We start from the raw sequence: 19,640 nt of genomic DNA, 5'->3' as shown, positions 1-19,640 counted from the left end.
AGGTAACTGCCGGTTACCGGCTCGCACAGATACTAATGGAACAGGAGGTACCACTCCCGCGGACTTCTGGCGACTATTGAAATTGTCAGACCAAGCCTTTGACTGCTGAATACAGTAGTCTGCTGATAACAGTAGTCTATTTTATTTTTGAAGTTCTTAAACCCCATTACATGTCCTCTGAGAAACCTGCAACATGTGTAAGTCATGGTAAAGTCAAATTAAATGCAACTTAATTCAGGATCTTACTCCATACACTTATCTTTAGTAATGTTCTTCATTCTTGTGCTTTGAATCAGCTAAAAAAACATTCCACCATTGCTACATGGTTTGAATACTCAGAAACGGGGGTGACATGGTCCAGTGGCGCTCACTGATCTCCAGTGAACCAAAAAAAACGCATGACAGTGTTTTTCTCCAAGGTGAAAGTTAAATTGAGCTGAAAAATGTAACACATTTTATGCTTCTGTGGGCAAGATAAAGTGTATACAATATGTTTACTTTACCTTCAGGATCAGGTGTTATGACCACAAACGAAGCTAGAAAACTTTCAAAACGTGCTTTTATTTTAAAGTCATAATTTGTACATTTCAGATATGATAAACCTTGAAACATCTACAAAATAATGCTAAAACAATGCACAACCAGATGGATGAAAATGATTCTTTACAGACAAGAAGAAAATTAAGACTATACTGTGATGCATTTGCAATTTTAAATCATTGCTTAACAATACAGTAGCACCAGTATACATACTGACAGGCAAAGCCAATGTATACTTATATTGGAGCAGAAATAGTCTGGGAGGAGGGCATGTATTTTCTAAACACAGTTTGTCTAACAGTATGCAAAATGAGCATAATGTTGAGGTCCATATCAAGTGCAAAATGTCTCCACTTTATTCTTTGGTCTGTGCATAATCAGTGTGGAATGGAAAGTACCAGACCAGCTTAAATGCAGGTGTAGAAAACAATTTATAACCAATGGCACATGTCATTTCACCGGATGACATGTCAAAAATAATGACAAAAGAAAAAGCCTGTCTGAAGGACTGCAAAAAGCGGACATCATTTCAAGATATGAACTGGCTTGCAAAAAACCCAAAACAATGGTGAGTTCAGTTTAGGTTTCATCAAAGGGAATGGTTAAGCTTTACTTCCCTTGAGCTTTGCTCCTTGGTCAGGTTCCGCTGAAGGCAGGGCGGTGCAATAGGAATAGCATCTGGCTGTTTGTTCTCCACCATGGACAGCGTACAACAAGAGCGGTTTATGGTAAGCAAGGTGCAAGTATAAAAAGCCAAAACCACAGTGTGCGAGGGGGGAGTCAGACCGCGCTTTCACAAATTATTCAGTTCCATTAGAGTCTGGTCCAGCATCTGGTGCATATCGAGGTTCTCTTCTTTAGCGTGTGAGAGTTTCTCTGTTAGAACATCAAATGAAAAAGTTTTAATCTCACACACGAGTGACACAGTTGGTTAGTTTGCATTAATGAGGAAGCTGGCTACGTCTTTCGGGTCAGCCAATAAAATCTATACAACACAAGCTACACAGCACTGACAGAAAACAAGAGAAACACAACGACTAAACGAGCTCATATTATGATAAGCAAGCAACCATGCAAACAGGTTACAGTCTGCACGTTCTTATCAATACACGTAAACACAACACTAATCATCGTCTATAATAATAACACGTAAAATATTAGAAAACAATATTTGAGATAATCCCTGATTTTCACGATGAATACATTTCCACAAACAGCAACACAAATTTCAAGCAGTGCAGGCTTCGCACGCGGGCAGAGCAAACCGAAGAGCTTTTGATCGCACACTGCATCCCATAGTCATACACACATTACTAACAAGAAACAGATGAGACAGACACACAATTTAGTCCTCATTCAAGGCCACACGTAATTCATTAGTGAGAAGGCGTTTTTTCTCAAGTTGCTCGTAGAGGCGATCTGTGCAGTCAGGAAGCAAGTTGAAAAACAGAGAGAGGACAGGACATCAGCGGAAAAACAGGGAAAGAGAAAAGGCATTGCCTGTTGACACCTACCTTCTTTAGAATGGGTCACTAAAGATTTTATAAAAAATCTTTGTAAAACAAAAAACGCAACCAAAATTTTTTTTCCCGTCTCTCAAACATGTTACGCAGTGTGTTGAGTACAAACAGAGGAGGAGGAGATTTAACCCAGAAAGGTTAAAGTGTGCCATGGCAGCACGATTTCATTCTAAAACTGGATAGTACGACAACAGGACAGAAAGAAATGATGAACTCTATTAATGCTGTGTCAGTCAAAAGCATCTCAGCATTTACTTAAATCTGCCTGAGCAACATCAGGACTGAATAAACTGCAACTGAGCATCGGCCGTTCTCCAGCCTAACTTTGTTTGGATATTTTTCAGTTCTAGAACGTGGCTCAGTAATTGTTCTGAATTCTCAATTGAATTATCAAGTCGCAAAACACAAAGCTCCAGAAATTTCCTCTGCTCGTCTGTCTGTGCCTGGCGTTATGGAAAATAAACTTCATAAAAAGACTCAGAATGTGTGATTGTATATTTATTCAAATATATGACAGGATACCGTGTATCATACAAAGCCCATACGTCATGATCACTGATATCAGTTTTAGCCATTTTTTTTTTTCTGCAACCAGATGAGACTCCACAAATCTCACATACTGTTCTGTATTCCACCGTTACACCCATTACTTTACCACAATCTTCCTGCTAACAATCCAACACTAATTCCCTCCAATCCTCATTCTTTCCAGTCGGCTCACCCTGCCACAAATATTGAAAAGGGCTAACATATGCATCAGTCTCGAATTCTGAGAGAGAAGACAACTTGGCTCAGCTTTCAGTCAAGTACCTGTAGACGCTTTAGGTTTATGTGCTTACAGCACTGCTGTTATATTCCTAATATCTCAGTTGACAGAACAATATCTGAAGAAAATAAAAAGAACATTGAAATCTGTGAAACTACACAAAGGAAAGCGGGGTAACGCTCAACTAATGGTTTGGTTAGAGCCACTTGAGAATAAATTAAAAAGGAAACAAAGGACATAGTAAAGAGATACAGCTTACATAGAAGGAAGGACGTTTATTTTTTACACAACGCAGAAAGATTCTAGGATTCTGTACAAGAGATGGGATGCAGTTCAGTTTAACGGGAGGAGGAAAACATGAGGAGGAAAGTAAAGCAAAGACAGAGTGGGAAGGGAAGATGGAGAGAAGGCTGGAGAGAGCAGACAGGTGCTGCTCAGCCGGCAGGAGGCGTCTTTGATGAGGTGTAAACAATTTATCTGTGTGTGAGAGAAGAATATAGTGAACCAGGGGGTTGGTGTGGGACCTACGGAAATTTGAGATGTGCACAACAAAACCACCATGTGCAATGGAAATGCATTGTGCGATAGAGCATGCTGACGAGCACAAACTGGGGGCTGGGGCAAAAACTGCGGTGGTACGCCACGCCAATCTCAATCTCAAGGCCAAATATTGGGGGACAACTATCAATTAAGCAAACGTGGGGGCTCAACCACAGTGATGCTGAACTATGACAGTTTAAAACGAACCCACTTTGTTAGTATAAGAGGAAAGACACAATACATTCAACGGTGATTTCCACCGAGTGAATAAGATTCATTCAAATGCATCCTCAACGGTCTTCAACCTTTCCATAGACAACACAAACGGCATGCATTGCCTAACATGTGAAAACACATGTGAAATTATGATAGATAAATAATTATTTCAAATTTGGGAATTCTTAAACATTGCATGAACTCAGAGCAAAATATTACTTTATCATGGAAAAAGTAAAACTCACAATGAAAACAGACCCATGCTGTTTGCGTTCATGCATTACGTCAGGTCAGTCCTGTTCACAGTTTTCTCAAACATCAATGATACGGATACACGTGGCATGCAGTATCATTGTGACCACAGTGCGTTGCATCTTTAATTATACAGACGTGGAATACCACAATGTCTGTGTTAAGACATTAAACTTTGAGACTATATAAACACATATCTGCACAACCGGTTCAAGTCAAAGGGCAGATGCAAGAGTCGATGTACTTGTTATAATGGTTAAACAAAGTATCAGGGAGACAAGGGGGGGTAGCTTGTGTACAGAGACTGGCAAAATCGGGTGACAGTGAAATGAGCAGGCACAGCAAGTTGAAAATTACATGGAAGTCATGTCGTTGAGGGCGTGGTCCAGCTCCTCGCTGATGGCCTTGTACTTCAGTTTCTGGGCATACAACTCATCTATTGGTGGGCCAGGGGAGTGGTGGGAGGGAGGTGCAGTGAAAGAGACCGAAGGTGGAAGGACACACGACAAGGAGGTGAAGGGTGAAGCATCCAGACCATTGACAAGAGAGAGAGAGGAAGATGGGAAGAAGTGATACAAGTTGGGAAAAAGAGGAAAACAAAGTTACACCAGAAATGATAGAATGCAAGTGCAACAAAAGGGAAAATTCCCTCAGCACCATCAACATGTGGACTGTTTTTTCAGTGTCATGGGGCTCTGAGCCTTTAGCTTTCACTACGAGTCCTTGAGGTCAACCTTCAGGCCTCATTCTTTCCCACCTTGAAACAAATCAACTGGACTTAATATGGAAATGATAAGAGTCACCACAACAAAGGTGTCTGGAAAAGAGCCATGATGGAATTAAGAGGAAAGCAGAAAAAGACAAGCAAAGCAAAGAATGGGCCCATGAAGAACATTTAAAAAAAAAAAATCAATTAAAAAAACTCACCCAAATACCATGACCATCTTACAAAAAACATTTTAAAATCACTGGAGCTACTACATTCAGGGGTTTTGTGCGAACAAAAGATCATACCTTCCAAGTCATCGATGGTCTTCTCAAGCTTGGCTACTGATCTCTCAGCGAACTCAGCACGAGTCTCAGCCTGTGGTAGAGAGACAGATTTATGAGTCAGTCCCACACTCGAACTCTCAGGCGGCATCTGTGACTTGCATTAGCGCGGCTGGACTCTAGATAAGGCCCTAGTGAAACATTACCTCCTTCAGCTTGTCGGTGAGGACCTTGATCTCCTCCTCGTACTTGTCCTCCTTCTGTGAGTACTGTGGGACAAAGACAAAGACAGGAGTCAGTCTCTTAATGTCCTGGTGGATCTCTGTGTAGATTTATGCGTTAACTGTAAAAATGAGACTGAAGTGAAGAGATTGGGCTCCCCAGGCTCTTCTGCTGAGGGGCTGTGACAGCATGCACTTGGCCAGAAAGACACACTTACCTTCTCAGCCTGGGCCTCCAGTGACTTCAGGTTGTTGGTCACAGTTTTCAACTCTTCCTCAAGCTCAGAGCATTTGCTGGGTTTTTTTTTAGGCGAAGGGGATAAAGTTGCAAAAGAGAAGAAGAGGGGGGTTGGAGGAGAAGGGAGGGAAGCGAGGATGGACGGAACCAGAGGTAGACACAAGACAGGTGGGGGGAAAGTAAGAAAGGGAGAGGGAGAGGACATAAAATAAGTAAGAACTACTGGGATTAAACAAGGAGGGGGACCCCAAGTACCTTAAAAGTCCCTTAACAGAGCAGGAATGTGAGAATAGCACTGTGGTTCTTCTTATCGCACAAAAAGGAGCTTGTTAAAAAAAATGATTTGGTAAATGCTTCCGTACCTAAATATCATGCTTCTCTTAAACGTGAGGTGTTATTCTTGCACAGTCCCTGCCGTGTTAGAGGCGCGAAAGAGTCTAATAACCAGAGCACTAGAGCAAGAAAGGGCAGAGTGACCCGCACAGCAAGCAAAGCAGAGGCTCCATTCAGCAGCATGAATGAAAAGAGGGAAAAGAGATGTGTGTGTGTGTGTGTGTGTTAGTTTTTGTTTGTGGTACCTGATAGACTGAGGAGTTTAGTGATTTCAAGCCTTGCTCCAAAACCCTTAGCTCATCCTCCACTCCTCGAGCTCGTCTGTTAGTGGGCGTGGCGAACGTGTGCAAGCCACAACCATTCAAACCACGGAGGGCATGCAAATGATCGGCAAACACAGTGAGAACACAGGGCACACTTTTTAAAATGGATACAAGTGCTATACGTTTGTGTGTGAGTGCTGATAAAAGCTCCGGCTGTTCGAACGCCTGTGGTCATGCAGGTGTAAATGCCGAAGTAGTGTCGAGGGGACAACGTCGTACCTCTCTGACAGCTCCGCACGCTCCTCTGTACGCTCCAGGTCGCCCTCAATGATCACCAGCTTACGGGCCACCTTTAGGGCGCAGCACAACAAAATGTCACAACACAACTAATACTTGATCAGTGATCATTTTAATGTGAATAGGTTTAGAGTTAAATATTACCAAAACATAATGACATCTTTATTATCCACCTTTTTACCAATAACTGTATTTAACAGTGGTACTGCTTGCAGTTATTGAGCAACTGCGTGTCAGTCTGCGGCTGAACACTTCACCTCCTCATATTTGCGGTCAGCCTCCTCAGCGATGTGTTTGGCCTCTTTCAGCTGGATCTCCTGCAGCTCCATCTTCTCCTCGTCCTTCATGGCCCTGTTCTCAATGACCTTCATGCCTCTGTGTGGGGGAACAAACAGTCCGGCGATGTTAAGAATCCGGAGATGGGATGCAACCTACAGTCTGGTGCACCGTGGCTTTGACTGGTAAATCTTTAGCGTACTCCTCTAAAAGTGAACGGCTAATTGTTTTTGACAATGCAGGTGATTGTCTGACAAAACTAAAGTGAGACGGCGAACTGTCTGACATCCAGCTCTGCAGCACAGAGGCCCTGCTGGTGCTCTCGGGTGAAAGCCGAAACGTCAGAGATGAGACCACAAGAAACCCACCTCTCGCTCTCATCTGCAGCCTTCTCAGCCTCCTCCAGCTTGGTCAGGGCAGTGGCCAGACGCTCCTGAGCACGATCCAACTCCTCCTCAACCAGCTGGATACGCCTGTTAAGGGAAGCGACATCTGCCTCGGCCTGGCGGGAGAGGAGCAGTGTGTCAGAGTTTGAAGGGCGACCATCTTCAACAAAACAAACTGGGAAAATGGAACATGTGCACACATACATGTCAGCCCAAAGAACGTACATATGTGTGTGTCAGTTTTTGGGACTTTCTTGGTGGTGCACTTTGTTTCACGTGCAGCTGCTCAAAAGTGTTTCTGCGTGTCGCCCGTTGGGGAAAAGCCCTCCCTGCAGACCTGCCTTTGCTCCTCGCTGATTGTGCATAATGATAACAATGTCCCGAGCCCTGCCTCATTACTGGCCCCCCCGGGAGAACATTAACAAGGCTCAAGTCAAAGGGCCTGAGACAATTACACTGAAAATGACTGCTCACACGTACAGAGTACTCACAGGGGAGACTCTCTGGAGTGTCTATAGCCGGTCACATTGACGACATAAGCTCCACGCTTAATATTTGAAATGCATTCATAAGGGTGTGATATTGAGAAAGGGTCAGGCCGCTTCCTAATCATTCAAATGTGTATCTATACTTCTGCTTTCTGATGTCTGCTCAGCGGTTATTAGACCTTGTGTCGTCCTGACAAGTGCGTGGTCAATACAGGATACAACTTCCGACTGACTCTTTTCAGACTCTTTCCCCCTGCAGCTCATGTTTAAGTGTGTAGCTGCTGGGCCAAAGTACACTTGAAGTTGTGAAAGTGTGACCAGCAAGTCGGTAATCATCTATCAACCGAAGCAGAGGACAACACTGTGCGTTCAAATCCAAAGGACAAAGAGTCGAACTGAGCCTGAGATGGACTCTTTAAGTCCAAGCAGAGAGATTTCATCCTGCCGCCATGTTCACACGGGGGAACTACTCTTTCGAATCTGTGATAACCTGCTGTCCTTATACGGGCAAGCCAAAGAGCATAAGCCCACAGTGCAGCCTGGCTCCTCGAATATTGCCACAGTTCAGTCGCGACTTCCTGCTCACGCACAGAATGAACGGAATGGTATTAAGAAGGGGACCGTTACGGAGAAGTGCGTCGAACAGAGATGCAACTGAGTTAAAGAGTGGTGAGATTATAGGCTGAGGACCCGGGCAGCAACGGCCTAACGCTTCCAATCACCAGCGCTTAGCCCGCAGCAGCAGGCTGTCGAACCCTCGGGCTACTTAGTGGGGAAACTGCATTTGCAGCCTCTGCGGAGGAATCGAGAGAAAACCCCGCTATCTCACTGCGTAATACCAAACGGAATAAGATGATCGCTCACTCGCGGGCGACAAGAGAGGATGACGCGAGACGCGCGCCCCCCTGTTAAACATGCTTACTTGTTCCCTGGCTTTCTTCTCCGCAAGCAACTCCTGCTGTAATCTTTCGACTCTCTCTTCAGCACCGTCTGCCTGCGCTTGCAAAGATTTGATCCTCCGTTTCACTGCCTCCACCGATGTAACTCCCGCCATTGTTTGTTTTTTAACAGTGCAACTATAGGCTATAAATGTGTGTGTGTGTGTGTGTGTGTGTGTGTGTGTGTGTAAATTAAACGATATACTAAGAGCCGCAGCACAGTTTCCGAGAAACTGACAGGCAGCGATGTGACGTCCCTGACTGTGCGTAAAGACGGCTGCAGGACGGTGCGCGAGCCTCCTGGAGACGCTCTCTGCGACGCCTGTCATTTCTTCCAGGAAGTGCCTCTGATGTCTTGCATGAATCATCCGCGTGGTTGTGCAAATTGGTGGGAATCTTCCGCGCTGCCCTCCTAAAATAATCCCATGTGAAATTGAATTGATCAAAAGTGAACAAAGCCCTTTTTAAATGACAGAAACACACGCACTTGTCAACGCACTATGACGCGCACGGCTGTGGCGAACCGATTGAGCCGCAGCGCCCTCTGCGGGTCGACTGCGCGCAGTGCACGCGCACATGAGACATTGTGAGACTACAGGCCGCTCCGTTACTTCTCATTGAATTCAGTAATTACAGGCTAAGTCCCCCCGAAAATGAAAAAGATGGGAAAAAAATAACAGTTGGACACCCCTTACAGACTTAAAAGTAAACTACAGTAAACTGAAGAAAAGGAACTCCCGCAGTATCCAGGCCTATGTGTAATTAAAGGCAACTGCAAGAGAGATAGGCTAAAAGTCACTAGACCGCAAAGTACAGTCACTACGGCCTGACTCCCCGAGGGAATCCGATTAAAGGATTATTACAACAGGGTTTCCTCAGTCAGGCCGTCTTTAAGCCCGACTGACCCCTGCAAGCAAACGTATCGGTCTGCTGCCCTTGAACATGACCTTAACCAGGTCGTTATGTTCAATAATGGGATAGTTTGTCATGAGAAATGTTTTTCTATTAAGGTCGTGTGTTTTGTCTCCGGCAGGGAAATGTCTCGATGTAAATTCTTAACATAGTTCTCCTGCCATGTATTTGTCAAAAGTGTAGTTCTTCTTTTTTTTTTCTTTTTTTTTTAAATAAATATGAGCTAAATGTATTTTTTTTTTTAAATTTTATGAGTTCTCTGCCTGGGACATTTTGATGGGAGCCAGTATTTTTTTTCCCTTCGGTAAGCAAAGAGCGCAGCCCGCAGATGTGAGCTCTATCGTGACCATATAAAGCAGTGGGCTATATTTATCCAGGCGCTTGCTCGCGTTGCTCTGGTGAAGACTGCACATTAGACTACTTGAGTGTTCACTCTATGAAAAACGTCTTCTGCCACAGACCTGGTGTGAGACAGAACACATGGGTCAAAAGTATTGTACAATATGAATGTTTGCGTGATGGATGAAGTTAATTGATTTGTGTGTGAGTGTGTGTGTGTGTGCGTGTGTGTGTTTTCGGTGACAGTGTGACTTTGGGCTGACTTGTAAGTGATTGTGCATGTGGAAAAATAAAGCGACAGTTCAACAACAGTTGATTTTTTTTTTTTTTTAAAGTGAATTTGGAGTTTGTTAGTTGGATTTCTTTTTAGGATGGGCATGTTTGTGCCAGACTACCCATCCAAAAGGGAGATAACAGAAGGGGGCAGTTTGACTTATGCCGCCACAGAGAGGGGGAGACTGTATCCCTCTGTGCTGTTGAACTGTCGTTTCACTCACTAGGTGCAGTGGTGACAGGCTGGAGATGTGAGGACGCGTGGTGCAGGAATGGTGCCACTGTGAATCCCTTCCCTACTTACATCGGTGGCCTTCTTCTCAGCCAGCTCAAGTTTCTCCTGGGCATCTTTAAGAGCCTCAGAGTACTTGTCCAACTCATCCTCAGTTCCCTTCAGCTTCTTCTGCAGAGCTACCAAATCGTCCTCAAGCTGAGGCGAGTTTCAGTGCGGGACAGTTTCAGAGGAGGAGGAGGAGGAGGAGGAGGGGGTGGGTGAGGTGATCAGCACGGAGCAGTTGCGTGAGCGCGCACAGGCGCAAGAGCGCGGACAGATGGACACACAGGAGATGACAGGACAGGACAGTGGAAAGAAAGAGACAAGAGAAACGTTAGGGAAGATCATGCACGTCAGGATCAGATACCTTGGTGGCGACCTCCTCAGCGGTCAGCAGCTTTTCCTCAGCAGTTTGGAACTCCTCAATCACTTTATCTCTCTCGTCCTCAGAAATACGCAATTTCTTTTCCAACTCTCTCATTTCGTCCTCTAACTACACGTGCATTAGAAAGACATTGCAGAGTTATGCAGAACATTTGGGCAACAATTTAGATCAAAGCATTGTTCCGTAGAGGCTACATCACCAATTTCCCAAAACACCTGAGGAGTTATAGCATCCCAAAAAGGAGGGGGTGGAATCGAGAAGGGTGGGATATTCTTATTATAATCCTTAATTGGAATTATCCACAAACGTAATTAATCCGTATTTAGGACGCGATCCATTTAAAGGGCAGCAGCTTTATTCTGCTACATGTAATCCTGCTTTTTCTATGGATCTTTGAGATTTTCCACAAAAGAAAAACTATATATATAATTGTGTCATATATATATATACATATATATCTGCCGACCTGTTTGCTTCTGTCCTCTGCTGCTTTCTTGTCTGACTCAGCCTGCTCAGCTCTGTCCAAGGCATTCTCCTTGTCGAGCTTGAGCATCTGCATCTTCTTCTTGATGGCATCCATGGCTGCTTATTGCTGTTCGGCGGCTCCAACCAAACGTCCAAATGAAAAGCAAGGAGAGAGTGGCAGAGGGGCTGGGGGGCGTCTGTGCCTAACTGAACGCTGAGCTGGAGTACAGAGTCTGCCTGACTGTGCCCTGTCAAATATGTACTTTCAAGGGGGGCTGACTGGATTCCTTTGGACATCCAATACCATTTCGGAGGAGGCGTGTGCGGGTGCCCGGGCGTTTTTTTTAAGGCTCTGCTCTGCGATTCGCTGCTCCCAAACATTTGACTCTTCATACGCCTTTATATGGGGTGTGATGGACAAGAGGGCAGCTCCCGGAGAAAGGCGTCCTAAGGGGTAATGTAACAGAAGTCATTTAACTGAGACGATGCAGATTAAGACCATTTCTTTATTATTTTAATATCTGCACATGTGTTACAGGCAACTTATTCATCAGCAGGGTGTGGCAGTTGTCTCTTTGATGAGTGTCTTTGGAGTGTGTGAAGTTTCCTGGACGACTGAAATCTGGGACGTGTTTTGCTTCTTTTTTTTCCCCCCACACAAAATATACCTTATGATTGCACACACGTACAAATACTTTTCCCTCTGTGACAGGTTGGGAGTGGGACCCCTCGCAGCCGCAGCAACAGTTTGACCACCGGCCTGCAGCCACAGGTGTCTCTGTCTGAGTGTGTTTGGGCGGGTGAGTGAGTAAAAGTCCCCCTGGGATAATGTGGTATTATGTGGGCTGTCTGATAAGAGATGCTTTCGATAAGCCACACATGCCCTAGGGGCATTGTTCAGAGTCTGGGGGGCTCAGGACAGGGAAGTGTTTACCTGATAATGTATCGGATATCCTCCCCTGTAAAGTGTTGATGTGCCATTTGAATGTGGCACCACAGCATCCAGCTCCAAACAGCAGGGATTACTTTTATCCCTCGATAACAGCAGCTGAGCCACTGACTGACTCGTCGTCAGAGACATGTCAACTTCTTCACAAACTACTTAGGAAGAATATTTCACTTCACTCGCGGTGCAGTTATGAGAAGGTTTGGTAAAATCTGAAGGGGAACATGTGTTACATCAGATTCGATACACTTATATTTTACACTTTTATTGCAATGCGTTACTTGAAAATGTATTATTCATAATAATAATTAAACATTTAAACGTGACTTGGGCCAACGAAAAGCTATAACACACAACTGTGGTAACTGAGGACACCCCAAGTGTCTTCTGGTCCTCACAAAGATTCCCGAGGATATTTTTAGGATCGCCTTCTCTTTCATGCACCTGCCTTCGTCTGTAATATAGATCCCAGAGTCTGTGCCAAGAGTCCAAGGTCTAATGCCATAAGATACGTCCCCTAAAATAATCCTTGTCTTGCTCAGGCTTTGGTCTGTTTTATAGATTATTGTTGCTATGCCTGGCCAACTTACTCATGCTTGCAGAATCAAACTGGGTGCTCATTCTTTACACTTTGCACAAAATATGACAACGGCAGAGAGAGAGAGAGAGAGATGAGGTCGTCAAAGTTATTTATCATTTTATCAACATATTGCTTCTCCATAATTTAATTTACTGTCCTGGTACTTCTGACGCCAGACTTGTTTTGGACTGTAATTGTTCGGCACAGTAATGAAATATAACATATTTTGATAATCCTTGGACAGCCCACGTTCATACAGACTAGCATTTGTGTATTTGGGATTGGCACGGATAAGCACTGGTTCCAGATCCTGCCTCATTTCTCTCTGCTTTTCTCTCTCGCCCTGGACCAGAATCTTAGTTAGCACATGTTGTTTTAAGATCACATTTCTGGAAAAGCCAAAAATAATTTGACCCCAATGAATATATAAAGCTCGAGGCATCTGCTTACATACAGAGACATAGCGGAGTCCTCCAAAAGAGTTTATATAAATGTTCTTAATGTCATTGTGTATATTTCACTTACAAAATGTGCTGTATTATGAGTGGATTTGTATTTTTGTTTCTCAATTTGAGTAGTTTATATCTCAAGTCATATATAATCTCTTAACAGATATTTCATAATGTCTTTACAATTGACAGGGCAGCACTGGCTGTATTTTTGCTTTGTAATTTGATCTTCGACAATATCTTCACTGAGTAGAGTCAGGGGAGGTTTGTGATGCCGCACTCGATTGGCTGTGGCATTCTGGGAATGACAATACGCTCCATTATGATGCTTCCCTTTAACACATTGGCACAGTAAAAATAGCCTAATGCCCATTACACCTATCTATATTAATGTTGTCATCAATCCAGTCACAAAACATTCATGGAAAATTAAAAGCACCCACACATTAAGACAGAGCTACGTCTCTTTCATTTTCTTACAATTTATGATCATATGGACAAAGGGTGACAATCTCTTTCCATATTTGTGGAAGTCTAACCAAAAAGAGACGTTGTACTTTTTTGGATTCTCAAGGACTAGAAAGCCTCCAACCAGAACAGCTGATGAAAGCATCGGAAAAACATTTAAACGTTTTAAATTTAGCATTTGAATTGGTACTCAAACCATGAAAAATCAGGTAATTTACCTGTAAGCACATCAGGAATTATTGAACAAACTGGTGTTTTGTTTTTTTTGTTCTTGCTCTACTGACCTCCCACCCAGAGCTTTGCCATCAGTCACATTAGGGAAGTATTCATTGCCTTATGGAGGATTTGTCCGTGTTGAAAACACTGAATGCATGAGCTCGTTCAGCAGCCAAGAATCTCCTCAGTGCTCATCCTCCATGGCGGCAAACAGCTGTGAGGATGTGGTCTGACGTTTACTGAATGAGGACTTCAATCCGCACAATGTAGAGTCAGAAATACAGAAAAACAAACAAAAAGAATAGTAATTTGCCATCAGAGATCTGAGATGCTCTGACATGTAGGAATCCTGATCTCCCCGTGTCTCTGTATCCGCGGTCTACACGAGGCAACAGCTGAGTGAAACAGGTGCAGCGTTGAGCAGAATTCCTTTTCACATTCATAACACTGTCATTATTATTTACTTTCCTACCATGTGAGATTATAATGGCAACCTTGATTATAAGCGAAACAGTATACAGAACCAAACTAAAACACAAGGCAGCCACTTTGGGGCCCCAAGAATATCGATGGTGACACAATGAAGATGTGACAAGGGTGAAAAATGAGCATGTAAAGGCAACACAAAAAAACAAAACATGTATATTCAGGAAAATGACGACTGAGACAAAGGAGTCACTGAACTCTCAGACATTCAACTGTACAACCTCGAGGCTCTGGTCATTTAAATGACAGCGAGCAGCTTTCGCATGTGCTTCAGTAGCAGCACTGCTCCTGAAGCACTGTATTAGTTAATCTGTTAGGCCTGCACTGACAACCCACTATGCATGTGGAATGTCCGGTTCTACTCAGTCGCCGCTCTGGGACGAGCTGAGCTCGACTTGGCTGTTGTGCCTGAAATCCTGTTTGCATAAGAGCGCCCCTGGGAGAGACATTTAAGGTTCGCTCTTGGCTAAAATCTTGCCGCATTAGAGAAACTATGCGTCTGCCTGTGTCTGTGGCTCTTTTACAACCACCGCCTGATGCAGGAAATGGCGAGTTTGTACCAGGAAAATGTCTTTGTAATCTGCAGCAAAACTCCGTCATTTGGTTTGAACATATATTATTCTGGAAAACAGCACGTACGGTTACTTTCCAATGGCGTGCGTCTGATTTCAATGGGCACAGGCGAGTGAGGGAACACAGGGTGTAGCTCGCCCTGGAGTGCACGGCGACTGAGTGAAACTCTAAGAAGCACAGTGCTGGCATGCTCCTCGTCAAATGTCATCTGAGGATTTCTGCAGACATCGTCCAGATATATATATAGAGAGAACTCCTTGGCTCATTGAGACATTACCCATGGGATTAGATAGCTCCATGAAGGGGCATAATCATTTAGCATAGTAAAAATGGAGAGGGGGGGGCGAAGGGGAGAGTGCAATCCAAGCTGTAACCCAAGCCTGGTCGATGCCCTACTGCTGGATTTATTCACGGTAATGTTCCACGGATATGTACCGGGAGCTGAAAGACTTGAACTGGTGAATTGGTAAGCACAGGTGGATATCTAACCACACAGAGACAGAAAGAGTATTTTACGCGACGGATAGTTGCAAAAAGGCTGTGACACTTGGACTGACGCGGTTGAGTGTGGTGATAAATCTGTCAATAAGGGTGTGAATCACACAAGACGTGTCCCTCGGTCTGTTGTCATTCCACTTAAACTTTTGATTTAGTTCATGGAAGCTGAAACTATCAAAGTGCTCAAAACGCACGATATTCACCACCGCCCCATGTTTAATAATATTCGAGGAGGCAAATTCCTGAAGCATGAAGGTCACATTTTTCAGCTCCAGGTGCTTCCCAGGAGATGCGTGGCATTCCTCCTGTGCCAAGTTATTGCTACAAGTGGCTGCTATTAAATGAAAGGATCTGTCATCTCTCAGACTGTAAAGAGTGTAATAATTCTCCTACAGGCCTGGAGTCGCCCCCCCCCCCCCCCCCCCCCCCCCCCCCCCCCCCCCCCCCCATGACTGGTGTGTTTTAAAGGTTCTGCTGAGGTTGACCCAAGGAGAAATGGAAGAAAAAAAAAGCTCTTTTATTTGCAATGATAATAAGAGAACATCTGCAAGTATTTTTGAAGTTCATAATATGTTCTTGTACATCATACAAAGTTGATATATTTAAATGTTTTTACAAACGATTTGGCAGAATCCAGAGTGACAGTGTGCAAGCAGCTATGGCTTGTCTAGAGAAAACAATCTGAGCTGTTGAGCAAAAATACCAGACATGAAAGCGTCCAGTAGTGGAAACACAAATGTGGCTAGAAGTCATAATGGAGGAATATTTGCGGCCTCGAGAGGGCTCCTCCCCGACTGTTTGTTTGTGTTCCCCCCCCCCCTTGCAGATGGGCACACACAGAAAGGCAAGAATGTCAGCCATATCTGATGCTGCTCAGTCAGCTTAGACTGGGGGGGGGGTCATTCGGGGGGAACTGTCACGATTCATTTCTTGCCCATGTGGGAAGCCGTGCTAGAATCCCTGTGTAAAATTAAAAACCCCAAGAAGGCCAGACATGTCACAGCACGAAATCTGAAACAAAAGAAAATCAATCTGCCCAAACACAACACAAATCCCTATTCACTATTTGGAAAACAGCATTTTTTTTTTTTGTTTAAACTTTTATTGTGTGTTTGTACACAGCACAGAACAGGTTAAGTCGGGAGGGAGGAGGGGAGTGAATGATTGTTTACATGCAGCCTGAACTTGAACTTGAACTCCCATCTCCAGATCGGAGATCCCTTCCACCGCATCACAGCTGCGTCCTGCACTGACTTTCACGCCCACTGCGCTTCTCGATATGCTTCACGTCTTCACCCTCTCACTGCCTAATTACTGTTTTTTCGATCTCGCTGTTTTTTGGGGGGGTTTTTTGCATCTCCGTTCACAGCTGCTCAGCATCTAGTTGATAGCTCTCTTTAAATATTTGCCTTCAATCTCTTGCCCCTCACATGTCACAGGGCTAGAAGTTTCCGTGTTTGCGCACGGAGGGAGAATCTTTCATATATGTGTCCATATATGGGCCCTCTCTTGTGTAAGCCAAGTCGAGGAGACAGAGGAGAGAGCTAAGTTGCGGGGGCTTTTTGTGAGGTCCAAAGACGTACTCGATATTTCTTTCCATTCCACAGGGCTATAAAACTTCCTGGTATGCACTTCCATTTCAGCCACTGTTCTGCCTGCAACAGTACTGACTGTCAGAGCCTTCTGGCACAAAGCACGGAGACAATGGCTAAATGTGGAGGATGCTGGATGTCTATGGTAGTATAGTAGTTTGTATATTTTTTTCTTTCCCTCGATAACAAAAATCTATCTAAACTCTATGGAGGAATAGTCATCATAACACTTACAATGACCATTTGTAACGAATCAAAATACGTCCTCTCTCCTAAGTGTGCGAAAGAAAAGTGAAGGCCTTTTATCAAGTTTATAAGTATGAGTTCCAAACCACAAAATGACCATAGTTTGGCTGAAGAAAAGCTATAATGTGGAGCGCATGGGAGAATCGACGGCGATGAGACATTCCAGTGTGGTTTTGAGTGGCTGTTTGAAGGCTTGCTGTGTTCGCCGTGACTCGGTCACAGTGGTCTCTCGGCAGTGAGGAATGCCACAGGAACCCACAGCTCTGCGGCACCTGCATTCTCGTACCAAAGCCTGAGCCTGCAGCCCCCACGTTTGATCAGATGCCGTGACCATTTTCCAGGCAGGCTCAGGCTCACTGCACAGCGAGGGAGCTTGATAAAACAGTTGTACAAAGTCAGTCCTGAAACAACTGTCTGAAAGGCACAGACATGAGGATAAATAGACATCCATCTAACATGGTCTGCCTAGTTCCTGTTCCGAGACCTTGGACGTCTGAGATAACAATATACAGTACGATAAGAGGGTAATTATGCTCCTATAGTCTGCCTAAAGACAGCATCACTCCCATCAAAAAGAATGGGAAAAGACCAGTGGAGAAAGAAACACTCCGATCCTTTAGTCAAGTAAAAGCACCAACACATGAGTGAAAAATAGTCCATTACACTCAAAAGTCCTGCATTTAGGTCAAAGTAAAGAAGTATTACAAGCATCCTTTTACAAGAGTCAAATAACTTTATACTACTAGAACAGAGCAGAATCATTGCTTGAACAAAGGATATGTGATATTATTAATGAGGTGGAAGACAAATAATGTTTTGATGGAAAATCACTCTTTGGTGCTTAAAATGTAATGTCAGTGAAACATGTCAAGGAGCCCTGCATGAACACTGCTTGGGAACCACTGGTATAATCATTAAAAACAAACAATTTTTAATAATCTCATTGTGGTTTTTTTCCATCTAAACTCTTGATCAAACCATTACTAGTAGTTACTAAAAAATGTACGAAAATACATCATTATATCCCTCTGAAATGTATAAAATAGACTAAAATGTAAATTCTCAGACAAAGTAGAAGTACCTCAAAATGGTGCTTCAGTGCAATACTCTGTCAGTTAGTTACTTTTCGCCATTGGGAGTGACTCCGTGGATCCATCAAAGGAGATCAGCTCAGACACTGGATGAGTGAAAACAGTAGGAGACAGGAGGTCGGGCATGTAAGACATAGTAGTAGATGGATACGGTCACGCTGATTAATCGTTTTCGTCTGTTCCCACACCGAATCTGCTCATGGAAATTGGAAACAGTGTTGAGAAAATATCTGCTGCGCACCGAGAGACTGTTTATTCGGCGTTTGATACAGAGTGGGGAAGCCACAAGGTTTGAGGGAAGAAAAAGGAGCCATGGAGGGTTCTTTTCTCTGCAGAAATGTGGCCCGTCATCTAACGAGCGCTGAGCATAGTTTCCTTAATAAGACAGACGGGCTTGTATGGACGAGTGTTAGATTTCACTCGAGGCAGCTTAAATCCCGGGGGACACTGCAGATCAGTTCCAGTCGGCAGCGCGGTCTGAGACGGACCGCTCGCTCCCCCTCGTTCATCGGCTCACTCTCAGCACCAATTTCAGGCGAGAGCAAGGCCGAGAAAAAGCACCATAAATCACAGAGGGGAGCTTGACCGTAGAAGAGAGCGTTGCAGTCACCCAACATCGTTTTTTTTTTTAAAAATAGATATGCCTGATGCTACATGTGGGGCTGTCCAAAATTAGCACTGGAGTTTTGAGTCTCAGGTCAGTCCCAATATAGCCTTGCTGTCATTGCTGACTGAGAAATACTGCGTCTTCCTTACATGATGTCCAAAGGAGCTGCTGTGCCGTCATGGGAGAGACGGACAGCGAATCGCAGGGGATGGACACTGAAGGCGACTGAAAGCTAGCTCGCATTCTCACATAGTGTATACCCACCTGCTATCTCATGGAAATGGGTTAATTCTGTCTGATGTAGCATTACATAAGGGGCCAGAATGTGGGGCACTTCCTGCAATATGACACTCAATAGTTGAAGCCATGAGCGTTGCCCCCTTTCAACTAGGCAATGCAAGGGCCGCCTCGGAACCAGAGCCTCATCTCCGGCCAGTTATTTGTGTGTGGACAGCCAGTAAAACGTCTCTTTGTCAGAAAAACTGGTTCCAGAGTGACACCAAGTCTTCCCTGGTCTATAAGTTATGTACTGATGATGTATTGACGAGGTTCTACGGCGGGTCTAGCCTGTAGAAAAGGTTTTTAAAAGGTTCACAAGGGGGGGTTAAAAGGGGTAGTTGAGCCGACTCCGAACCAGCACTAGCACTAGGTTCACTTTGGTGGAAAAAAGGGATATGTGAACAAACTTGATCATTTTTTACAGAAAGTACTGGCTTCATGTCATCTAATCCAACCCAGTTGATAATCAGAAATAGTGAAATCAACCACTTTATCACCTTTAACTGTGAAATCACTGCGCCGCTAACCGCGTCCAAGTTATGAAAGCATAGAAGTCCTGCTTACTTTTATCACTAAACAACAGACTGTAGACTGCATAGCTTATGGAGCCGAGAACCCAGCTGATGACCTAAAATAGTCAAGTGCTCCAGACCTGAGTACAAAGGTCCTCTCAGATCCATCAGCTGCTGTCTCCCAG

General features: G+C 44.2%; 1 protein-coding gene across 10 annotated transcripts; it reads right to left on the bottom strand.

Annotated features, from left to right (window-relative positions):
* Positions 1–542: 542 nt before the first annotated feature.
* On the bottom strand, positions 543–11,168 carry tpm1 (tropomyosin 1 (alpha)). 10 transcript variants are annotated; one of them, XM_035643380.2, is made up of 10 exons: positions 10,914–11,168; positions 10,430–10,555; positions 10,093–10,218; positions 6,821–6,954; positions 6,434–6,551; positions 6,159–6,229; positions 5,264–5,339; positions 5,031–5,093; positions 4,849–4,918; positions 543–1,416 (listed from the first exon to the last, which is right to left on the bottom strand). In XM_035643380.2, exons 1-10 carry the CDS (start codon positions 11,025–11,027, stop codon positions 1,334–1,336), a joined length of 981 nt encoding a protein of 326 aa, XP_035499273.1. In that variant the 5' UTR covers positions 11,028–11,168; the 3' UTR covers positions 543–1,333. The 10 variants fall into 10 exon arrangements, with proteins under 10 accessions (XP_035499273.1, XP_035499270.1, XP_035499272.1 ...); XM_035643372.2 differs by lacking the exons at positions 543–1,416; positions 10,430–10,555 and adding exons at positions 3,087–3,303; positions 4,192–4,270 and having other exon boundaries at positions 10,914–11,161; XM_035643377.2 differs by lacking the exon at positions 10,093–10,218.
* Positions 11,169–19,640: the final 8,472 nt, after the last annotated feature.

Source organism: Scophthalmus maximus, chromosome 7 (assembly GCF_022379125.1).
Source record: "Scophthalmus maximus strain ysfricsl-2021 chromosome 7, ASM2237912v1, whole genome shotgun sequence".
In the NCBI taxonomy this organism is placed as follows: Eukaryota; Metazoa; Chordata; class Actinopteri; order Pleuronectiformes; family Scophthalmidae; genus Scophthalmus; species Scophthalmus maximus.
Note: the sequence above shows the minus strand (reverse complement) of the source record. Positions and strands in the feature narration are given on the sequence as shown.

Excerpts from the sequence above, each read along its gene's own strand:
- tpm1 (XM_035643380.2), bottom strand. The coding sequence starts at position 11,027 with ATGGATGCCATCAAGAAGAAGATGCAGATGCTCAAGCTCGACAAGGAG. Across the intron at positions 4,919-5,030 it reads TCACCGACAAGCTGAAGGAG|GCTGAGACTCGTGCTGAGTT; the intron begins GTAATGTTTCAC and ends TCTCTACCACAG. Across the intron at positions 1,417-4,848 it reads GACCATCGATGACTTGGAAG|AGAAACTCTCACACGCTAAA; the intron begins GTATGATCTTTT and ends ATGTTCTAACAG.